The sequence below is a fragment of the Arxiozyma heterogenica genome, assembly GCF_036370985.1.
Source record: "Arxiozyma heterogenica strain weizmannii chromosome Unknown scaffold_18, whole genome shotgun sequence".
NCBI lineage: Eukaryota > Fungi > Ascomycota > Saccharomycetes > Saccharomycetales > Saccharomycetaceae > Arxiozyma > Arxiozyma heterogenica.
In genome coordinates, this window is record NW_027042671.1 from 802,715 (window position 1) to 826,475 (window position 23,761).

Consider the following 23,761-nt stretch of genomic DNA (forward strand, 5'->3'; position numbering starts at 1 on the left):
AAAGTTGGAAAAATCATTCTGTCAACCAGTTGCTAATGCATACATACATATATACTCAGTTATATACACAATAACATGGGATAACTTATTGCTCATGTTGTCTGATTATTTAAGAATCTACCTAATGTATCATTGGCAAGTGTTATAAATTGTAATTCTGGAACTTTATCATCTTTCTTTATAGATGAAATTTTTTTGGTAATTCTATCGTCAATCTCTTTATTTATAACGTGTAGTAGATCTCTATTCCATTTATCTCGCAATCCGACAAAAAAATTCATGTAACTTAATGTCAATAATATGTCATCTCTCTTCTTAAAGTTAAGTTCTGAAGTAGTGTTTTCTATTGCCATCATTGCCAAACTATGAATTGACGCCATTCTATCATCTGTAATAGGTATATATGGCCTAGGAGGCAGCTTTGGTGGTTCAGAGGTGTTAGAAATACTTATATTTTGAATACCATCTGTAACAGGAGATACAAGAGATTTTTCTGCCAATGTGATAATTGTTGTAGAACTTTTTGTCATTAAATCCTTCAAAATCTTCAAAATAGTGACCTTCACACTTCTATAAGGACATGTTAATAAAGTATCAAAGATAAAATCATAACATATATTCTCAGGAATTAAGCATAATATTCTAGTGAATAAAGCTAATGAAATTTTTTGAATTTCTTTATTAAAAGTAGAATAGGTCTTTAATAAAAACATTTGTAAAAATGTTTTAATAATGATTGGATGAATCTCTTTAAACTGGGTTCTTATTAAATCAATTGATTTTTGGGTTAAACAAACCCACAACCAATATCTACAAACATTTTCTAAACCCTTATTATCATATACTGGTGACTGTATTGATGCAGTAGAACATGCCAAGTATAAATAAATAAGTGATTGAGTATTAATATCAGATATAAGATCTTTCTCTTTATTTATAAAATAAAACGCAGAAAGCATGACAACTCCCTGTGAATCAAGCTTCAAAGTTTTATTATCCAAGGATTTTTTTAAATTATATGTGTATGATAATAGGTATAACATTTGATTTGTTTCAGATTTGGATTCTGTGATGTTATTCAAAAAGGGTTCATATATTTTTTCTACTTCAGACAAATATTTAAGAAATTCCTCTCCAACATTAATCTGATATTTGTCAGCTAACAGGCGATACTCTGCACACAAAAGTCTAAAATTGTTATCCATTTCATTGTTTAAACTCTTAATATACTCATTTTTCCCCATTAAAGAATAATAGTATAATTTGTCAAAATTTGGTTCAATTTTCTTATAGCTTAAGCTTATTATGATAGACAAAAATTCTTGTACTAACTTTAAAACAATAGCATTTTCATCAAGGACTAATTTATTATAATCTTCTTTGGAAATTGAAAGACTTTCATTATATGGCACGATGCTTGGTTGATACTTAACCAGTAATTCACCGACACGATGAAGAAGGAAGGATGGATCCTCTATTAACTTAACATTTGCCTTTAGGTAACTCAAAATAGAAGATATAACCATACCTAAAAATTTTGATGGGTACAAGGTATCAATTCTATTTAAAGTTTCTTTGAGTAATTGAAAAATAAGATGTAATTTTAGATTAGGAATAAATTCTACCTTATTTTTAGCAATATACTCGTATTGATCAGATGTTGGTTTATTTGATGCTTTACCATCTCCAATTACTTGTTTATCGTCCAGTTGGTCAAATGATTTTATCACTTCAGTTTTGTTAGCATTCTTTATAGATAACCTTGTGTAATCCACATTATCAGGAGTGCATGAGTCTGGGCTCTTTCTTATGTCATCTTCACCGTTGATTGTGTCAATAGAAAAGGATGCTAAAAGATTACATCCTATTAACAAACACTCCTTTGGGTTACCTAACTGAGAAATTAGATTAAAACACTTAATAACATTAGTGATGATTTCATTTTTAGTTAGTTTAACATCAAAGTCTACGTTTTTTGGAGTAAAAAAATCTAATAATATTTTAGGCATATCCCAACCTATCTCTTTTATACTATCACTATTACTTTTTAATAATTTATAGAGAGCTGTCAAATACTCTACAATGTCTTCCCGAGATCCTTCTTTATTAAACTGAGCGGCATAAAGATCTATTATTGTAATCAACGTAACAGGATCCTTGACATTTTCAATAAAAGCGTTTTCTAATTTGGAAATCAAGCTATCTTTAGTTTGAGAATCCATTTTTCTTATATATATGTAGATGTATGTAGTTACGCATTTACTTGTTGTTAAAAATAGATTAAAGGAAAGAAAAGCACCGAGAAGTGATTGATATTTCACACTACATCAATGTGTTTCCAATTGATTATGCTTAACTAGATAAAACTATGCTTACAACATCACGTTTTTTGTTTAGATTAATAATATTATCCTTTCAGCTATTAGATTTGCAGCCTTTCGGTGGTGGTGGTGGTGATATTTTTTTTTTCTTGTAAATAACTTTTTTTTCCGATAGATTTTTTAGGACTTTTTTTTTTGTCTTTAAAGAAAACATCTGAAATTCTTAAAAAAAGTACAGGAGTATTATTGATTATATATCAAAGATGAAATACTAAAATAGAAGTGGAATTCATATGGTATTGTCCAATACTAATTGAATTGAAAACAAGCTTAAAGATATTATTGTATGTGTGTGCAAAGAGAATTAAACAACTTGATTATCTAATATTTGTGATTACAATAGAAATAAATATGTCAGATGAATCTTTTGATGAGAAAACTATAAACAAAATTATCCCCCAAATCTTTGAAAAAAAAAGGAATACAATAGACAGTGCAACAATAACGTCCAAATTACAAGCATCTATGAATCAAATATCATTTCTAGCTACACAATCAGTCATTGATGAAAGAAGTTCACTTGATAATATTATTGAAACAATAGATAAAGTCAATAATACCCTTAGTACTATCACACCAAAGAATATGAAAAGGATATATGAGGTTTGTAAGTCTACCAATGCAATCCTTGACACATGGGTTGACATTCAATCGCAAGCAATGTATTTAAATAAGATGATGAAAAATACAAGGTATATTGAACATTTGGAGGCACTTGAAAAAGGACATGATATTATAGGTGAACGTGTAGAGGAAATAAATAGGTTGAAAGATGAACTTTCTTTACTAAGAGGCCAACAAACGTCCAAAAAGATTGATAAAGTCAGTTCTAGTAGTACCATGGGGCGTTTACAAAGAAGAGTCGCAAATACAAAAAATCAAAGAATTTCAAGGCTTGCTAATGGTAACATTCACAATTCTATCTCAAAAGTATCTCAAAATAGAAATTTATCAAGTATTCCACGGGTTTCTTCTAATAGAATAACAAAACCTACCGAAAGCAGTTTGAGAAAAACATTCCAAAGATAGCTAACCGATTTTTTTACACTTTTTTTGAAGATTTGAAGAAGTGTAAATATTGTGTTTGAAATAACTATTTATCATATTATAGTGCATGGATATATGTGTGATGCCATTTGTTAGTTAAAAGATAGTTGATTAAAAGTATATGTTCTATTAGAATTGATAAATTAAGGAAGTTTTTAACATTAATTAGTTTGGTTTTAACTCAAGTTATTTTATTGTTATTAGTATTTTCTTTCCTTTTTTTATCTCATTACTATAAAAATTCTATCAAGCCGTTAAAACATAAGTAATCTCTTCTTTTTCTTATATTTGTCTTAAATGGAAGAAGTAGACTGCACAAAAAAGATAAATGAAATACAATAAATTAATGTATCTTCGCTACTGTTGTAACTTTAATGTCATTATCTAAATACATATAACTATTAATTTATTATATATTACACTTACAAAACCCAATATACACAGTTACCTTCTTGAGCTGGTTAACTTCAAAATTTTTCATATATACTGAAATAGTCTAAAGAAATGTGATTAAAAATCAAATAAATCAACGACCAATTATATTATAACACAAATGTAAATAGAATATTGGAAAATAAATTCATAGTATATATAAGTTATTCCATAATATAATGTAGTATAGTCATTGAGAACATCACATTTCAATAAAGTTATTGTTGCCAACGATTTACCATTTCGTTCATTAAATGTGGACCTTGTGATTGTAGAAACCTTGGGAGTTCATCTACTCCATCTAACATACCATTTTCATTAATAGTAGCGTGTGATTCAAAAAAACCATTAATCAATTTTAAGACATGTAGTGCATTGGGATACACAATACATTGACTGTATGGAGGTTGACACCAATATTCCAAATATTTTAGATAATTCTTAAATTCAGGACTCTTCCAATTAAAATTATAACCATCCTTATTATTGCTACTCTGTTGTTGAGTGAAAAGATACGTTACGTATGGAAGATTTGCTAAAGATTGAACGAACTCTAATTCCACTTCAAACCTAGTGGGTAATGGATTGTTTTCATTTTGTTGAATATTTGGAGTTTCATCCATATTATTTATTTGTAAAACTGTTGATTGTCAAATTTTAATCGCATTTAGTTATTCATGATACACATATATACGCTACTATTTTTTTCCTGCCCTTTCTTTACTACTAGTCGCTGTTATACACTGTTTCTAATTTATATTTCATTTCAAGATTCGTTTGTTTAATATTCTATTTCATTGTAGGTGTATGGGTGTATACAAGCTTCTTACTCTAAGAGACTTAGGCGGACACAAAATTTGGTTGGCGTGGTTTCTTTTTACCATCATCCCCCCCCTGTGTTTGAATGTCGAGGCATATATAATACTTGGGTATATGTTGGTTTGATAGACAATATACTGTCTATATATTAATAGCTGGAAATTGGATATGGTGTGATATGCTACGAATAATATCAGTACACTTATATTCCAGCAGCTTTACAAGTTTATCTTGTAAGGATATCTCTATGTTATCACTCTTACTATGTTATTAGGGAAAGATTTGACATTTTGACTATTTAACAAAATAAGTGTGAAAACAAGAAAGTAAGAAACATACATTAGAATAAGTGAAATAGAGCTTAGTGAGTATAAAATAAACGGGCTTGAAAGGAGTAAGGATAAAAATGACCAGGGATTATAAACATATATATAAATGGTTGACGTTACTGCTATGTCCATCTTTAATAGCTTTTGGATACTTGCTGTCATTAACTAAGTATACAAGATTATTTATTGAAATTAATAAAGATGGGTTTGTTAATGTTTTTTTTGTTAAAAATGGTTGGTTTTGGACAACAATGATTTTATTTTGGTGTTGTTATAGATATAGAATCAACAAGAAAAAAAATAAATCAATTTTGAGAAGGTACATTATTTTAACTCTCTGGTGGTATATTTTTACGCAGCCTATTAAATGGTTAAATTGGCCACCAATTATGGATTCGATTTTTCTTCTAACAGGTGGCGATTGCAAATTTAATATATGGGATTTAGATGGTAACTTAGATATTACATTTCACAACAATAATACTAAAAGAGTAAATAGAAGTTTCCATATTTTGAATAAAGTCTTAACACAATTAGTCGAAAATTACAGTAAAGACAGTAATATTAATAATAAGGATACGAAAAAAAATGAATCATATTTACTAGAGTCATTAAATTGTATACGAAATGGTGGTTCTCATAGTAAGAATCAATCCTTACATTGTGACAGTAGAGTTAATCAAATAATTAAAAATGCTATATCAAAAGAAGTTAAATTAAATACATCATTAATGTGCAGACAGTATGGTGGATACTGGAATGGTGGACATGATCCATCGGGTCATATTTTTTTACTGACCTTGATGATTATGTTATTGCTAGGTGAATTACCGAACATGTTAAATTTTGCATGGTCAAAATTTTGTCAAATGAACTTGGATAAGAAGGAAATTCATAATGAAACTAATGAACAGAAGAATAAGGGAAATGCAAAAGAAAAAATTAAAGAAAAAATTAAAGAAAATAACAAGAATCCCATAAGTATACTCAAACAAATCGGTAATTTTATTATTTTTGCATTCCACTACCTAATCTGGGAACAACCAGTTTTAATTATGATATGGTTTTTATTATTGTGGTCTTGGTCATTGTTGGTTACTACAACAAGTTTTCATTCTTTAGCAGAACAACTTTCGGGCTTATTTTTTGCATATTCTGTGGCGGGAATAGTATATTATAATAGATGATAAAAGCGATGTACATGATTGCATTCATATATATATATTCTTAAAGGTTAGTATTTTGGGATACCGTACCGACAAAAAGATAGTTTCAGCCATGTGAAGGAAATATTGCTTTATGCTGAGCCAGGTAGAGATTTTATTATATGTAAAAATTTTACATAGTTAACAGTAAGATTGTTGGTAAAAGACTTAAGTTACCATACTATGTTTGAAATATTGGCATTTTATATTAAGACCTTAAGGTATATTCATATGTATATATATATATGTGTGTGTGTGTGTTTAGTATAAGAAACTTAGCCACAGCTGGTGCAGTAGTTAAGTAGAACTTAAATCTTATTTTTTTATCATCATACTTTATCATCAAGTTGTTTTTTTTTTACATTATATGGCTTTAAAAAGCATGATCTGGTTGTAGAAGTCTGAACAGTCTATCACAATCACGTATCCTAAGAGGTAAAGAAGATAAACTAATTAGATATGTATCTAAGGGGTTAAGTGGGGTTATCTATTATTTCTGTATGTAATTGATTGTTTAAGAAGATGTATTTCAGAAAATTTACAATTTCCCTCAATATTAACCTTTCTTTTTCTTTTTTTTTGTTACACAGTAAAAATGGAGATTTACACAATTTTGTTTTTTATTTTTTTGGTATTTCTTATTTAGGATCTTATGTTAAAGAATGTTTAAAAAGTCTCCGATACCGGCCAACAAAAAACAAAGAAAATAAATACGAAATGATAATAATATTTTGGCTGTGGAATTGGTTTTTGAAACTAATAGTTTCCACGGATTAGATTTGAAAAAACTTTATATTGTGTATTACATACCGAAAACAGCGTATTTGATACTGTTTTTGAACAGAAAAGTACTAAATTATTGCTGGCACATGACATTAGTATCAAAAACTTTATTGAAATTTATTATAAATATTAACACAATTAACTGGCACAAATTTTTTATAGAGTATTTGTAGTATTATAAGTTTGTGGCTTACTTGTAGCAAGATATTGGTTATATTATAAGTCTGAATTGTATTGCTTGGTTTAATTCTACTTTACCTAACTATCAGAGGAAGTTTGATATGTAGTGTAATTTATTTTATATTTGAGTCTTTTTTAATATTACTTTTTATAATTTTTTTTAGTCATTTAATATTATGAATTCAAAATTATCAAAGATATCTTTAATTGTATTTGAACAAAAGTATTCAATGACTGATATTTTAAGTAGTATATGTCGTAATTTAAAGTGTTTTTTTTTGGATAGTTGTTTATTTAGTAAGCATCCTGTTTTACCTTTTGGTTTTAAAATATTACTTTTAAATTAAAATGTTTCTACTTATATTTAACAAGATAAAATTTCAAATAATAAGAGTCAACACAAAAATCTTGAAATCTAACCCCAGATTAAGAGAAATGACGTGCTCTTGGACACTTATTTTATAAAGTAATTGTAGAATGCTATTTTGGGATACTACTTTTACACCTGCATACAGTTCTATATAATATTTTTACCTTTTTCAGTAAACTTCGTCAGAGTTTAAACTGAATAGCTTCTTTCTCTCTATCTCCCCCCCAAAAAAAAAAGAATATATGGAAAATAAATAAAAATAAAAGATCTGAAAATATTAAAGTTTATCGAAATTTACAAAAAAATAACTTCAGAGAAACAAGGTCTTTTCAAAATAAGATTGAAAACTTTAATACATATTACACATATAATTTTTTTATTATATATTTAATTGTTAATACAAATTAGAAGAATAAATTATAAACAAATTTGAAAAAACTGAAACTTATTTTTTTTGCATGGATTGTTTACTTTATTGGAGATCTACTAAAAAAAAAAAACTTTTTTTACATATACTATTACCGTTTCTATACCCTACAGTAAAGAGAAGTCATGTCAAGAGTTCAGAAGCTACAAAACAACAATATATCCCTGTTGGAACCCTATAAGAGTTGTTGTATGTAAATGGATGAATCATATCAATTAGTATAAGTATGAGCACTCTTACGTAAGCTCTATGTATTACTAATTAATAACCCTGATGTTGTATTACTTCTTGTTGTTATTCTTGTATGATATTAAGAGTTGCCTCTTAATATCATTGCTAAGATGTATTTAAATAAGATGATTACCCTTGGCATATCTCTCAATAATCAAAAACCTTTTGACAAGATCTAATATAATTATCACTCCCTGGAAATCCTCCAATCAGATTCAATACCTTATACGAGCCACTTTGCACATAGCTGCACCAATCCTCCACCCAGACACTTAGGTATTACCCTCGGAATTGCGTATCTACTGAATTTCTAGTTAGGTTTCTTACAAACCCATTCATGTAAAAAGCAGAAAAGATTAAATGTCTTGCATTTTTCAAAATTTTTAGAATATTTTATCAAATAATAAACCAATAATATGTCTTCTACTATACCTAACAGTATAAAGAACAATCGTAAATCCAGCCAATATATTAATTAACTTACTTTAAAATCAAGAAAAATTATTAAATATTTTGAAAGAAAATGAAAAAAAAATTTGTAATAATTATTCTAACCAGTGATATTAATGATAAAATGAAGGCATAAAATAAGCAAACAAAATAAACACAGCAAAGAAAGTCATATATTCTGATAACAGTATTTGGGATGTATCTATCCTTAAGTATTCTTCATTAGAACAAGATAAACAAATAAACAAGTCTAATGCTAGAAAAAGAAGATCAATGTGAGAAGGTACAAAATAGTATTGCTCCGTTAGACAAGGACTGACTGAATCTTTGAAAAAGTAATTGAAGATATTGAACAATATCATTAGTTGATTAGTTGATTTTACCTTTTTTTTTTTATTATTTAAATTTATGTATGGCGATATCATTAGGGAAAAAATATAATTTGTTTTATGCCATTTAAAAAAAAATTATTGAAAATCATTTATTTTCTTTTTTTAGAAATCCCAAAGGAACTCCGTAAAAAAAAATCACAACAACATTTTTTTTTAGGAAACTTTACGAAAAGTTATGACTCATTTGTTTTTTTTTATAGTACCATTTTCCTTTAATGACTATAAAAAAACAAAAAAAAAAAGAAAAGAATAGGAAGCGACTCTCCTTAGTTGAACTGATATCCTATAACCAACCTTATCAATGAATTTGTACAGTTTTCTTTAAACTATATGCACATATCTTAGAAAAACCCTTGTTCTTAAACTAATATCTTAGCAAACAAATAAGAATCTTAACGGATAGTTAAAATTATTTGTTGAGTGTCGTAAAAGATCCATATGACCTGAAACGGAAAGGTTTCATCCAGAACTTATGATTCTCGTTAAAAACTTCCAAAGAATAAAAAAAAATACTTAAGTACAAATCAGAAAAAAAAAGGACTTAATAGGACAAAATAAAATTTGCTTTTCCTTCCCCCTTCTTTTACCAATTCCCTTTTTTCTTGAATAAAATGCAAAATTTCGTTCCATATGACTCAAAATAAAAACAAACAAGATAGTACAATAATACCTGTACTACGTATTGTTTCAAGAAAAAAAAAGGTCAAAACAATCATTATTCACAAAAAAAAATTTCCTTTGTTAAAGACTTTATCGTTTTAAGAAAACATAGCTAGGGTTTTATTTTTGTAGAAAACAATCTGTCATTTAATAGAGTAAAACTTTATAGGGCTATGATAAAAAATAAAACTATTTATTTAACACTGTATGTATAAATCTCATATAGATATTTTGATCTCGGTAAAAAAATTAAAAGGAAGTAAATGTTTCTTATAAAGAATTTTCCTTGCTACTACAACAAAATTAACAACAAAATTATAACTTATTTTATTTGATTCTGTTCCATACTATAATCTTGTTAATCCTCTGTGCTAAAAACTTTTCTTTGAACTCAGCTTATCTATGTTTTTTATAATTGTATCCATCACCACAACCATCATTACCACCTCATATATTTTTACTAATAAAAACTGGATACAATAAGGTGTTAATATATTTTTCCCCTAATATAGTACAGAGAACAAAAAGACAAACTTAGGGTACATTATTTAAACGGAGATCAAAAACTTTTTCATAAAGATAAAATGCAAACAAGCGAATCACTCCTCCTTCGCTTTTTTCTCTGTCTTTTTTTTTTGATTTTCTTTTTTAATCCGGAAAATTTCCAAAAAAAAACACATACACACACAAACACACACTAATTTACAAACACACAAACAAGCAAACAAACACCACACCACAGTTCTGGAAACCACTGTTTTCTAAAGAAAGTGAACTTCAAATTTTACTCTTTTTAATCTTGATTGTGTATAGTATTCTTCTTCTTCATATTGTTATTGTTATTGTTATTATTTTTTACTATTGCAATGCTTTTTTATCAGGACTACCTCGGGATAAATTCAATCATATATGTCTGTATTGTTCGGGATGAGTATAGGAATCTACGCATGGCTAGTGTTATATAAATTCATATTTTGTTAACCTATATTCTCCCATCATCTTGAAATATACACATACATATATATATATACACTATACATCAAGTTACAACTATATATATATATGTATGTATATGCATATGTGTATGGTTTGTCACATGATTCTCTTCTCTCTCTCTCTGTTATGTCTCCTTAATATCCAACCCACATTTCTTGTTTTTATTTACCCCCCTAGTCTCTCCGGTTTTGATTATTTCTTCTAACTAACTAGCTAACTAAGACAGCTAACAACAATAACAAGAAACATTACATAAACGGTAACAAGATGCATATTACTGAAAAACTGGATAAATATCATGAGACGTCAAATAAAATAACGTTTTCTTTTGAATATTTTGTTCCAAAGACCACTCAGGGTGTACAAAATTTATATGATAGAATGGACAGAATGTATGAGGCATCCCTACCTCAATTCATTGACATAACTTGGAATGCAGGTGGAGGTCGTCTATCTCAGATGTCAACAGAGTTAGTAGCGACTTCTCAATCGGTTCTAGGGTTGGAAACATGCATGCATTTGACCTGTACCAATATGCCTTTACAACAGATAGATGATGCTTTAGAAAGTGCTTACAACTCTGGTTGTCAGAATATTCTGGCTTTAAGAGGTGATCCACCCCGTGATTCACAAGAATGGACTCCAGTTGAAGGTGGATTCCACTATGCAAAAGATTTGGTTTCTTATATCAAAAAAAAATATGGGAACCATTTCCAAATTGGTGTTGCTGGTTATCCAGAAGGTCATCCTGAAGAAACAATTTCGTCAAATAACTTGAAATTTTTAAAGGAAAAAGTCGACGCAGGTGCAAATTTTATTATCACCCAAATGTTTTATGATACTGACAACTTCATTCAGTGGTGTAAAGAGGTTAGAGCATATGGTATCGATGTACCAATCATTCCAGGTATTATGCCGATCACCACTTATGCTGCCTTTTTAAGAAGAGCTTCCTGGGGATCCATCTCCATCCCAGAAGAATTCATGACTCGTCTGGAGCCAATCAAAGATGATGATGAATTAGTAAGAGAAGTGGGTACACAACTGGTAGTAAAAATGTGTCAAAAATTAATCGATAGTGGTTACATTAATCATTTACATTTGTATACAATGAATCTAGAAAAGGCTCCTTTGATGATCTTAGAAAGATTGGGTCTGTTACCAACCGAAGGTGAAGTTATCAGTCAAAATGCTTCTAATTTCCCTTGGAGAAAATCACTAAATCCAAGTCGTAAGAATGAAGTAGTTAGACCAATCTTCTGGAAACATAGACCGTACTCCTATGTAGCAAGAACTTCTCAATGGGCAGTTGACGAATTTCCAAATGGTAGATTCGGTGATTCCTCATCTCCTGCGTTTGGTGGTCTAGACCTTTGTGGTTCTCAGTTGATCAGACAATCTCCTAAAAAATCTTTAGAGTTGTGGTCAACTCCAAAAACTTTTAATGATATTGCTCTTTTAATTAACAGCTATTTGACTGGCAAATTAGTGTGCTTACCATGGAGTGATATACCATTAAACCATGAGGTCGATTCAATGTTACATAATCTATTACACTTAAATAACAAGTTGATATTCACAATTAACTCACAACCCCAAATTAATGGTATTAGATCAAACGATAAAATTCATGGTTGGGGACCTAAAGATGGTTATGTTTACCAGAAACAATACTTAGAATTTCTTTTACCAAAGGTAAAGTTACCTAATTTAGAGAAATCTTTAGAAGGTAATGAAATGATGACATATTTTGCTGTAGACCTGAATGGAAATTTGACTTCAAATCATCCAGATGGATCAAGAGCAAATGCAGTAACCTGGGGGATATTTCCTGGCAGAGAAGTTTTACAGCCAACAATTGTGGAAAAAGTTTCATTCTTAGCTTGGAAAGAAGAATTCTACCGTATTATTGAAGAATGGAAACTAACTCTAAAAGATTATAATGCCCTTGAAAGTGTTGCATTGTTAGACTCTTTGGCACATGATTATGTTTTAGTTAACATTGTAGATAACGATTTTGTTTCAGAAGAAGACAAAATATATGAATTATTAATCAATTTATAATTTCCCAAGATATTTTCACAACAATACAAATTTTTTTTCTCAATATTTGTTATATTTATTGTTGTTACTCGGTCTCTAGCCATGGAATTTTAATAGTTTACTAGTATTTTTCATCTAATTTTACATCTTTGGTTTCTATCGTCCAATTATATTTTAACTCTATTTGCATTCAACATAGCATTTTTGGTGATACTACCCACCAATTAATTATTATTTGGCATTTCAACATGAACATCTTAATTAGTCACTCAACTTTTAAAACACATTGAGACAATTTTTTACATTATTATTTTTACCATATATTTTGTAAACTAGTTCTTTTTTATATTATCGTATATAAATATATCAAAAGGGAATATATATACATGCACGTCTCTATTACTTTATTTTGTTAACAAGTGCGGAAGATATAAACTAACTGTACCAAGTTAGCTTCTATTTCTTTTCTTGAAAAGACTAATATTAAGCTGTCCCGAAAATTAATCAAGTTCTATTTAGCATTAAAAGATTGCACCATTTTGAATAAACAAACGTTGCTCATGTTTTTGGCACCAACGTAAAATGTTTTTAGCACTGGAAGAAATAGCACCTTTATCACTAACGCCATTATTAGAAATGAGATATAATTCAAAATGTGGAGTACACCATACCATTCCCATTATATGAATTCTTCTATTATTTACTGATTGTAGATTGTCAATATCGCCATACGAGGATATATTCTTTGACGTTATCCCGTCCCACTGAATAAAGTTGATTACTGATCGACTTTGCAATTTAGACCCATCCTCTGACGTAACTGAATTATGTAATTCCATATAATATCTTTGTAGTTTTATTTGATAATTTAGTAAATCTATGCCATCTTCCATAAAATGAATATCATCTTTTTGTTGATTGCCAAGGTATTTTTGATTATTTTCACTTTCATCATTACAAGAAACGGTATTTTCAATAACATCTTGATACTTTATGTTGTATTCCATAATTGGCATAATATATTGTGCATTTTTTGTTGATTTAAATATAAAATGATGGATTAGAGGAGCTGGAATATCCTTAATACTAAATCCTGTACATGGGTTATCGGAAATAATTATTTTGGCAATGTGTGAATCTTTCCCCAACCTAGTCAGAAGTCTGTCTCCAAATAATTTCAGTTTAAAAAATGCATCTTTTTGGGCACTAAGAAGTACCATTACGCTCTTATTTTTTAATGATAAAGTTTTAATATAGCTGTAAAGAAATCCAGAAGAATTAAATTTTGGAAAACATATCGGTATCCACAACTCACGGTCCATGGTATTAAGATGAAGATGACGTCTAACTAGACAAAATAATAATTGTATATCATGTGTATATAATGTATGTCCTTGAGGTCGTATAACCGCTGCCATCTTAGTATCTTCACCAATTAATAAGAATCCATATAACAATGTTCCTCTAGGTATAATATCACGGTTCTCATGCAATTCTTGTAATATTTCTTTATGAATCTTATTCCTAATTCTCTTTTCTATTGGATTGCTCTGTAAAGCATTCAAAAAAATATCTGGATAAAAATTGTTGGATAATAAATGACATATTGAGTTTAGATTTTCTATATCACTCTGAGCTAAAAAGGTTCCTAAATCAAAATTAGACCTATTCCTAAACAGTCTTTCCAAGCTTTTTGAAGTTAATGTAGATATCAAATATGAATATAAAAAATAACATTGATCCTGTAATATCTTAAATGACTCTCCTAGATTAGAGTGTATCATAATAATAATGTGTTCTTTATTTAAAAAGACAAATTTTTGACCTGTATTTCGAAAGTGTATCGTTTTAATCTCGGCTTGTTGGTTAACTTGGAAATAATTGACTATAGTGTTGATAATTCCTGCTAATGGAATTATCTTTTTGTCATCTCTGTGCATCGTAAAAATTGGCTTTCCAGCATCAGATATAATAAAAAAGTTTTTATTAAACCTGGTTAATCTCTGTTTGTTAACTGAAAGCAACGTCTCAGATTTATTAAATATATTGGGTAATTCATTACTGACCACTGATGGGCCACATCTTCCCATTCCGCATACAGATGGTGTATAAGAGTAAAAACTTTCTGATAAGAGGTCAGTTAATATTTCTTGATAGGAATTGTGCTCATTTTGTGAAATAGAATTTGAGGTTGTAAACTCAATTGGTGCTACTTCATTGATATTCCCATTGGAAGTCTTATTTGGCACTCTTGAAGATAAAGATTCATCAAAAGAAATTTCAATATCTCTTAAAGATGAGTATGATTTAGTCGATTCAGGCAACAAACGATGTGAAGATGTTGAAGAAATTGAATTGTTATTTATGATATCAGATGGAGCTGTTATGGACAAATCTGTTGTTCCTCTACTATTATTTAAGGCAATGGATACAGTAGGGGTAGCCTTACTAATACTATTAAAACCTGGTATAAATCTTATAGTACCTGATTTATTGGTCGTGTTGTTATTAAAAGTTTTATGTTCGTCACTATTTGATATATTAACCATAATTCAATATAGTCATTTTTCTGATGTATTTAGAAATTAAGAGAATTCAAATCTTACTTGTTATTCGGTTATTTAACATACATATAATTATTTGGTTAGCATTTTTTTATGTAAAAGTATTTTTTAAAGAATAGATGATTAAGTAATTTTGACAAAAATAAAATATCTTAAAAATTTGTGCTAATGAAAATGAAAATTAAAGAAACATGAATCAGATAACATATTAATTATTATAACTGTTATGGGCAAATCTTGAAAGATTATAAAATCTATTAAGCTGTTAATGTAATAATATATAAATGTTAAGATGTTGTGATAAATATATTGCATGATTACCCCTTTTATAAAATTACATATTATAAAGAGCATTAGGACAGTTAGATCATATGTGCAATACCCTTAAAAATAATAAATAAATAATAAAAGAAAAAGAAAAAGACAAAGATATACATTAACAACGATCCAAAATAAACTCCCATTTATTCTATTCCTGTAACATACTCCATGCCATTACCTTTACTGTTTTTGCATGATTTGTGGAATTTTCTTTTACAGTATTTTCTTTATGGCTCATTAGCACTATGAAGATGTAAATAATCAATAATATCCATATAAATAATTTATATAAACATTTATATTAGTTTGATCTTTATATAATCAGGTCAATTAAATAAACTGACTTCAATTTAGATATATTAATAATGAATAGGGTATTCCTGAAAATCTAGTATTAATTTAGAGGTATGAAAGTAAAAACTTTTAAAGAATTCTCCCCTTAGGAATGATTGTTTAATTGTGTTCTCAATATATTCCTGTTATTATTCACGCATTTCCTTTATAATTTTAACGTAAACTAACAAAACCCCATTATATGACGGACGGAGTTAATATTATTTTCATATCTTACTGTTTCGAGACGTTTTTTTTAAAATTCAATAACAAAGATGATATATACATTATTTTCACTTCATGTAGTAAAAATCTTTATAGCATGTACTTATCATGATATATTTTATCTTTTTTCTCTTACCCTAAAGTGATCTAGCATATCTCTGATCAATCACTCTTCTTAATTTTATTTAGAAAAACATTCTGTCTGCTTCATAAAATATATATATATGCACAAGTGTCATAATAGTGAATTATAATTACGAACTATGATATGGCTTTTAAATTAATAAAAAAGAATCACGTAGAAAATTCGCAATATATAACCATAGATTTTTATGTAATAATAATTTAAATAGAAACAAATTATCGAAAAAAAAAATAAACAATTAAGAGTTTAATATTAACTACTTCTTTCCCTTTACTCTTAAAATTTGCTCTGTCATTTCACAAATGGTATCTCTAAAACTCTTAAAGTGAAATCCCAAAAGATGACATGTCTCAGAATTATCTACTGTTGCTCCAAAATTATAATGTTGAGCACCAGTATTAGGTGTTCCAACAGGTATCTTCCCCTTTAAAATTGGAAACTCCGCATTTAATACATCAAGAATATCTTGTGTAGAAAACCTTCCAGCTGACATTAATAATCGTTTCCCTATTAACTTGTCTTTTTGAAATGCCAATATATGGGCCTTTGAAACATCTGAAACATTAATAAAGCAGCCATATGTTTCAGATAGATCCAACTTTGAATTAGGTTTTGCATGAATAAGTTTATTAACTATTTCACAGGAAGTATTCAATTTTTCAGTCACATCTTCATCAAACATCTGAGGACCTAATACATATCCAGGATTGATAGTTGTGACTTTTAGTTCAGTCTTATTCTTGTGTTCGTTGAAAAATCGCCAAACTTCTCTTTCTGCTAAAACTTTAGAACCATTATAGGCTCTACTTACACATTCTTGTGCTTTTTCCCAATCATCAGAATTCCATGAGTTTTCTGTATAAATTTGACCTTGAACTCGCTCTGTTTCAAAGTCCATTATAGCAGCATAACTTGATGTATGTACAAGTCTTTTAACAGTACCCATACCATATTTTTCAATAGCTCGTAATAATGATTTAGTTCCATTTAGAGAAGGTATGAGTAATTCTGTTCTAAAATCAGTCGCCTCTAAATTATATGGTGAGGCGGTATGCAACACGTAACGTATACTACTGCCATACAATTGAAATACTTGATCGAAAGCATTTATTTTGGAAATATCTTCTACAATTTCAAGAGTCAGATTTGTCGTATTCCCGAATTGCTTGAAAAGTTTTTCACGTTCCTCCTGTGATCTTACGGTGCCAATAATTTGGTAATTTAGTTTTAATAAATCATGTAGAATATGTTTAGCAATAAAACCAAAACAACCTGAAACTAACACAGACATACTACTTTATATATTGTCTTTTTTTTTTGAAAAGAAGCTCTCAAAAATGTAAAGAAGGAATGTGATTTTAACATCAGAATATAAATGGAGCAACCTTTAACATACTACCTTTTTTATATTCTAAAAGATCTTATGAGCTTATAAATATAAAACATCTTTTCCATTTTTTTTTCTTTTTGCCTTATTATTACATGAATTTATAAGGGAAAGAATTCACTTTCTTAAGTTGTACCTTTTATTCAAAAGTAATAACATGAAGTAAGCCCCTAAATCACTAATAACTTACCTGTAATTTAATATCAAAATAACATTAATTAATTACCTTTGTTTTGTAATAATAGCAAAAAAAATAGGTTACCTGTTTTTCGTATTTATATAATTGGAAAGTTTTTCCATAGAATATCTAGTATAAATTAAGAATAATGTTTAATAAGATATAATTAAGTTTATGTCTCCAAAATAGGGATGTCATTTGTGTTAAAGATGATTTACTTGTAACGCCTTTCCTTATTATTTAGAATTATGATACCTAAGAATAAATATCGAAGATAACATATGACCATTAAATTAACCCTGGTTTAATAGCTACCAGCATAATACATAGATAAATTAGAATAATAAAATTTTGTATTTATAGTGTTTATAGTACATCTAAACTTTATACTGTAAATCACTAGAACAAATCAATAACACAGAAAAATGTTATCAATGGAAATTCTTAAAATTTATAGATAACGGCGAGTTTCCATTATATGCTGGAGCAAAAGAAAATTACATTTGACATTACTCTCAAAGAAATAGGAATATATGCTGTTTTACAGAAAGTGTTAAAATCCTCAAAGGTTTCTAATCATAAAAAAATTCATCATTAACTAATCCAAATAGATAGTAATTCCTGGAATTTGATTTATGTTTTTGAACTGTATTAGCTCATACTATTAGACCACTAATACCTGTCTGGTTACAAGGCTGGTACCTTGAATGTATTTTAATTCGTCTCAGTTTATATAAGATGAAAATTGTAATTTTATTAAATATTTCTTTTGTCATAACCAGAAAGAAAAAAACAACTGTAGTACACTTTAGTAAATCAAATATTTATATTTAATTCAAACATTCGTAGACCATGTTATAATCTAACAGAAACTTTTAGGGAATGTTGTAACTCATATGATCCTGAGATATACTTTTTTTATTTATCTTTAGTCAATATGTGTTATGGTAGTACATTTAAATAATTTTCTATAATATAAATAAACTCTGAATAGTTATCCATGAAATATTAAGAAGTTCAATATGCTAGAATAAATGTCATGTACATATACGGATACTGTAATATATAATATTGGCTATTTTGTCATGTTTTTAAAAAATGAAAACATAATAAACAAAAAATCATAATTAAAATGATTATATCATATGATCATCCGTAAAAAAGTTATTACTTATTGTAATGAAATACAATAAATTTCTCCAAGTGTCTACAACTATTTGAATATTTATCAAATAAGTGCTATAACAATTACATAATTATTGTAATATTCGCTGTTATCATTTAGTTTTGTTAGTTGTTCAAAAAATGAGAAAAGGACTGATTTCTTATATTCTATTATTCCAAAATTTTGGTTTTTGACAAAAAAAAAAGAAAAAGAAAAAAAAACAAAATAAATGGAATTTCAAAATGAAAAGAATTAGAGTTATTCAAGTTCTTTTGTTATTTCTTTTTAAGTAGTCTGTTTATAAAGAGCTTTAACTTTATACTTTATTATTTTACACTTATTAGTTATGGAGGAAACTCTACTGTCATGATCCTTCTGTTTACACACATGAGATAAAATTTATATTACTTTTTATTTAATATTAACAATAAATAAGTTGTATTTTAAAATTTAGTAGTGTGTCAAAATTAAAGATATGTTACTATTTAGCTTATCTGAGCATCTTACAAAATTTCAAACATGCGATAAATCTGCATTTCCAGAAGTGGAAAATCCATCTCGTTTGCTTAACTACGTTATTGACAGTTTAGCTATTTCACCAGATCAAATTACAGAAGAGGACACATTTGATGCTCTATTAGGTTTGTGTCAAAGTTTTAAACATCTACCTATAAAATTACAGACCCAATTGACGTATTTAGTTGCTTCATCATTGAATTCTTGTGCAAAAGACATCAAAGCTAATATTCAACCTGATATAGACTATAATGAACTAATTGATTTGATACCTAGATGGAAGTCTCATTTAGAAATTTATTCATACCTAGTACACGTCCTGCTATTTTTCCAACAAGAGAGCATACGTGGTATACTTTCACAGAAATCAGTTAATAAAAAGGGAAGAAAAGAAAGTTGTCTTCATGCTAATGTAGATGTTTTTCGAAAGATTATTAACCAAGTAGAATCCTTATGTGAATCAATTATAAGTGTATTGAATTTAGATTTAGCTATGATTTTTCAAACAACTCCAGAAAGGGATTTATTTGTTATGATGTTTACACGACCTTTGCACTCATTAATGGATATTGAAGCAACAGTGAAGATAGCGTCTTTAAAAACAATTATTCAACGAATTATATGTCTTTCAGTGAAAAATCATGGACAATCGCTAAATGTCCAAACATTTATTATATCTGATTTAACTTATTTTTTACATCTATCTAACTTCAATGCAGAACTACTCACGCTATTAAATGATGAGTTTAATTTTTCTCAATTAACTGAAGATGTTTTAAAGGAAATTGGTAGTCGAAAATTCAATATCAGAGATACTACAGGTCCTAAATCAGCATCTACTTTTTTAGTTAAATTATCAGAACTATCACCTCTAATAATGCTACGGCAAATGTCACAGTTAATAACTTTATTGAACAGTAGTGTTGTAACACTTAGATCGGCCCTTGTGGAATCATGCGGTAATATCCTTGTTAGTTTGATATTAGATATATCAGATGATGTTTCGCAAAGACCAGGTGTATCTCATCAACAAATTGATACATTAATCGAGCTTTTAGAAGAAAGATTTTGTGATGCAAATCCTTATGTAAGAACGAAGGCTATACAGGGTTGTCTTAAAGTAATTAGTCTACCAAAAACAATAAATTCAAGATTCAAAACAGAATTTACAAAATTAGCAGTTAGATCGTTATCAGACAAATCATCATTGGTTAGGAGAAATGCTATCAAACTACTTTCAAAATTACTATTAAAACATCCTTTTACTGGAGTACATGGTGACCAGTTGAAATTAACAGATTGGTTAGAATATTTAAAAGCTGTAAAGAAGAAGGTCCAAGAAAATGAAAAAAGTTCTGTTCTACCTAATAATATAAATGCTGATGATTCTATATCAGATGTTGAAAATTCTATTACTGACATGCATTCAGGTTTGGATTTGGGGAACCCTACACAAACTATTAAATTGAAGCTGTTAGAAAAATACTATAATGATGCTGTTGAATTTATTGAACAAATTCATAAGGCAATTAATTTGGTATCTGCTTTATTATTTTCAAAAAATAGAAACGAGATATTAGAAGCTATGGATTTTTTGGTTTTAACAGAGGCATTTAGTCTGGAACCTAGCATGAAAGCAATCAAAAAGATGCTACATCTTGTTTGGGTAAAAGGTACCAACGATGAAGGTACGAGTATCACAACCCATTTACTTGACTGTTACAAGCAGCTTTTTTTTTCAGTGCCAGATAACCTAACGGCGATTAATGCTTCTAAGTACATTGCAGATAATTTAATTGATATTACTATTGGCTCTTCTCTTTCCGATCTGACTTCTTTGGAAAAACTTTTATGTTCAATGTACAAGGAAGGTATGATTACTGGTGAAATTATTAACGTATTATGGGATATTTATAAATATCCACTAACATATGAGGATTATAACACGTCCATTATGCTGAAAAATAAGATTCATGGTTCCATTATAATTCTTGGTATGTTAGCATTGGAAGATAACTCAATAATAAGTAAAGGGCTACCTTATTTACAAAGAGTTGGTTTAGATTCTATTGGTGAATTGGATTTAACACTTTGTAAGTACACATGTATTGCATTGCAAAGAATTGCTTCGAAGAGTGAAGATTTAGCTGTTGATAAGGTACAAGAGGAAATCATAGTAAAAAAAATATATTCCAAAATTATCAAGTATACCACTAATCCTCAATTTTATCCGATGTGTGAACAGGCTATTGCTGCACTATTTGTAGTCTCTTCACAACCCGATTTTGTGGTATCTAGTTTAATCAAAGAAAAGACGATGATGACATTTGGGAATCCAGAAGAACCTAGTGAATTGTCGTCATCAAAAGATATATCTAGGATAACATCCCTAAGTCAACTACTATTTATAGTTGGACAAGTTGCTGTAAAAACACTGGTATATATAGAGAAGTGTGAAGGTCAATTTAAAAAAAGAAAACTTTCTGCTGAAAATACGAATAGAAATGATGGTCAAGAAAGCTTTGATCCTGAAGAAACTAAATATTCTACCGACAAGACGAAAACAGATGAGCTCGCTATGATTGGTGGGACCAATGAGGATGATTTTTGCGATGCTATTCAGTTTATAAAGGAAGAAGAATTATTATTTGGTAGCAATTCTTTACTTGGGCAGTTTTGTCCTCTTGTTGAGTCAATAGTCTCGAACTCTTTAAGGTTTAATGACACAATGCTTCAAAGAACGGCATGTTTATGTTTAGAAAAATTGATGTGTATTTCTTCTAAATATTGTGAGAAGGCATTGCCATTATTAATTACTGTTATGGAAAAATCGCCAGATCCTGTTGTAAGATCAAATGCAATTTTGGGTTTAGGTGATATGGCGGTTTGTTTCAATAGTTTGGTGGATGAAAATACAGACTACTTGTATCGTAGATTGCATGATAGTGATATTATGGTCCAAAGAACATGTTTAATGACTATTACATTTTTAATTTTGGCTGGACAAGTTAAAGTCAAGGGTCAGTTAGGTGAAATGGCAAAATGTTTAGAAAATTCGGATCACACTATAAGTAACATGTGTCGATTATTTTTCACTGAACTAGCTGCGAAAGATAATGCTATCTATAATGGCTTTATTGATATTTTCAGTAACTTATCATCTGATAAGGCATTAGAAAGGGATAATTTTAAAAAAATTATGAAATTTCTAATCTCATTTATTGATAAGGAAAGGCATCAGAAGCAATTAAGTGAAAAGTTATTTGCAAGATTGACGAGTTGTACAAGTCAGGAACAATGGGATGATATAGCATTTGTATTAAACTGTATTCCATATTCAGATGAGACTATAAATGCAAGATTGAAAGAGGGGTTCAAATTGGTAAAAGTCAATTAGGTGACAGGCAAATGATAATATGATAAAACATATTTTATAGAGAATTCACACTGCTGCAGTTTCGCTTATGAATACAGATGATATACCATATATATTATGCACAAGATAAATGTGAGCATAACAGTAATATATATTGATATGACTGGTCCTGTATCTGATTCATTATAATAATACTATGTATTGTATTTGTGTAATAGAGGATTTGAAGCCTGATTCCTATAACTACTTGAAGTGACCTTTTATTTGGAATATCCAAAAAGTAGACTTTCTATTTCTTCTTTAAAAAAGTGTGAACAAGAATTTGAAGAGGCTTTATAAATCGGTAACAAGGACATAATAGTATTATGAAATAGTAAACCTATTATAGTATTCATCTAAATTGCACTTACATATAGTCTAGAAGGAATTCTTGAAACCCATTTGCTTTTGTTTTCTCTCGGTAAAATATTCCGAAACGGAATTATTTTCGGAAGAGGAAGGCATGTTCTTTAAACTTTTTTAACAAACTTTTACAAATAGTCAAACACGTGGAGGTATGCAAAAAGAAAAAATTTTGGTAAGAAGAGTAAAAGGATAAAGAAGAGGACTACATTAACTTGTTGTGTATTCTTACTTTGATACTGACATTTAACGACCCCATATCATTGTTACGTCTTTAAATTTTTGGAAGTAACTCACATAGTCATAATCCATAGTCTTTTTATTTACCAAACTCAGTCAAGAATGACTAAATTTTGAATTATTGATTAGTTTTGACATAATAAAAGGATCATTTGTTATATATA

The 23,761-nt window shown here is 28.6% G+C and overlaps 8 protein-coding genes across 8 annotated transcripts; 4 read left to right on the forward strand and 4 right to left on the reverse strand.

Moving 5' to 3' along the window:
- Positions 1-92: 92 nt before the first annotated feature.
- YBP2 (Ybp2p) lies at positions 93-2,222 on the reverse strand (the record flags this gene model as incomplete). Its single annotated transcript, XM_064858765.1, has 1 exon — positions 93-2,222. The coding sequence occupies one exon, from the start codon at positions 2,220-2,222 to the stop codon at positions 93-95; it is 2,130 nt and encodes a 709-aa protein (XP_064714588.1).
- Positions 2,223-2,732: 510 nt separating this feature from the next.
- DUO1 (Duo1p) lies at positions 2,733-3,410 on the forward strand (the record flags this gene model as incomplete). The annotated part of the gene is made up of 1 exon (XM_064858766.1): positions 2,733-3,410. The coding sequence occupies one exon, from the start codon at positions 2,733-2,735 to the stop codon at positions 3,408-3,410; it is 678 nt and encodes a 225-aa protein (XP_064714589.1).
- A 668-nt stretch (positions 3,411-4,078) lies between these two features.
- On the reverse strand, positions 4,079-4,483 carry SOH1 (mediator complex subunit SOH1; the record flags this gene model as incomplete). The annotated part of the gene is made up of 1 exon (XM_064858767.1): positions 4,079-4,483. One exon carries the CDS (start codon positions 4,481-4,483, stop codon positions 4,079-4,081), a length of 405 nt encoding a protein of 134 aa, XP_064714590.1.
- Positions 4,484-5,085: 602 nt separating this feature from the next.
- Positions 5,086-6,195, forward strand: SCS3 (Scs3p; the record flags this gene model as incomplete). The annotated part of the gene is made up of 1 exon (XM_064858768.1): positions 5,086-6,195. The coding sequence occupies one exon, from the start codon at positions 5,086-5,088 to the stop codon at positions 6,193-6,195; it is 1,110 nt and encodes a 369-aa protein (XP_064714591.1).
- Positions 6,196-10,969: 4,774 nt separating this feature from the next.
- Positions 10,970-12,766, forward strand: MET13 (methylenetetrahydrofolate reductase (NAD(P)H) MET13; the record flags this gene model as incomplete). Its single annotated transcript, XM_064858769.1, has 1 exon — positions 10,970-12,766. The coding sequence occupies one exon, from the start codon at positions 10,970-10,972 to the stop codon at positions 12,764-12,766; it is 1,797 nt and encodes a 598-aa protein (XP_064714592.1).
- A 500-nt stretch (positions 12,767-13,266) lies between these two features.
- On the reverse strand, positions 13,267-15,294 carry MON1 (guanine nucleotide exchange factor MON1; the record flags this gene model as incomplete). The annotated part of the gene is made up of 1 exon (XM_064858770.1): positions 13,267-15,294. The coding sequence occupies one exon, from the start codon at positions 15,292-15,294 to the stop codon at positions 13,267-13,269; it is 2,028 nt and encodes a 675-aa protein (XP_064714593.1).
- A 1,295-nt stretch (positions 15,295-16,589) lies between these two features.
- On the reverse strand, positions 16,590-17,624 carry PWA37_002172 (uncharacterized protein; the record flags this gene model as incomplete). Its single annotated transcript, XM_064858771.1, has 1 exon — positions 16,590-17,624. The coding sequence occupies one exon, from the start codon at positions 17,622-17,624 to the stop codon at positions 16,590-16,592; it is 1,035 nt and encodes a 344-aa protein (XP_064714594.1).
- A 1,914-nt stretch (positions 17,625-19,538) lies between these two features.
- Positions 19,539-22,976, forward strand: YCS4 (condensin subunit YCS4; the record flags this gene model as incomplete). Its single annotated transcript, XM_064858772.1, has 1 exon — positions 19,539-22,976. The coding sequence occupies one exon, from the start codon at positions 19,539-19,541 to the stop codon at positions 22,974-22,976; it is 3,438 nt and encodes a 1,145-aa protein (XP_064714595.1).
- Between the last annotated feature and the right edge of the window lie 785 nt (positions 22,977-23,761).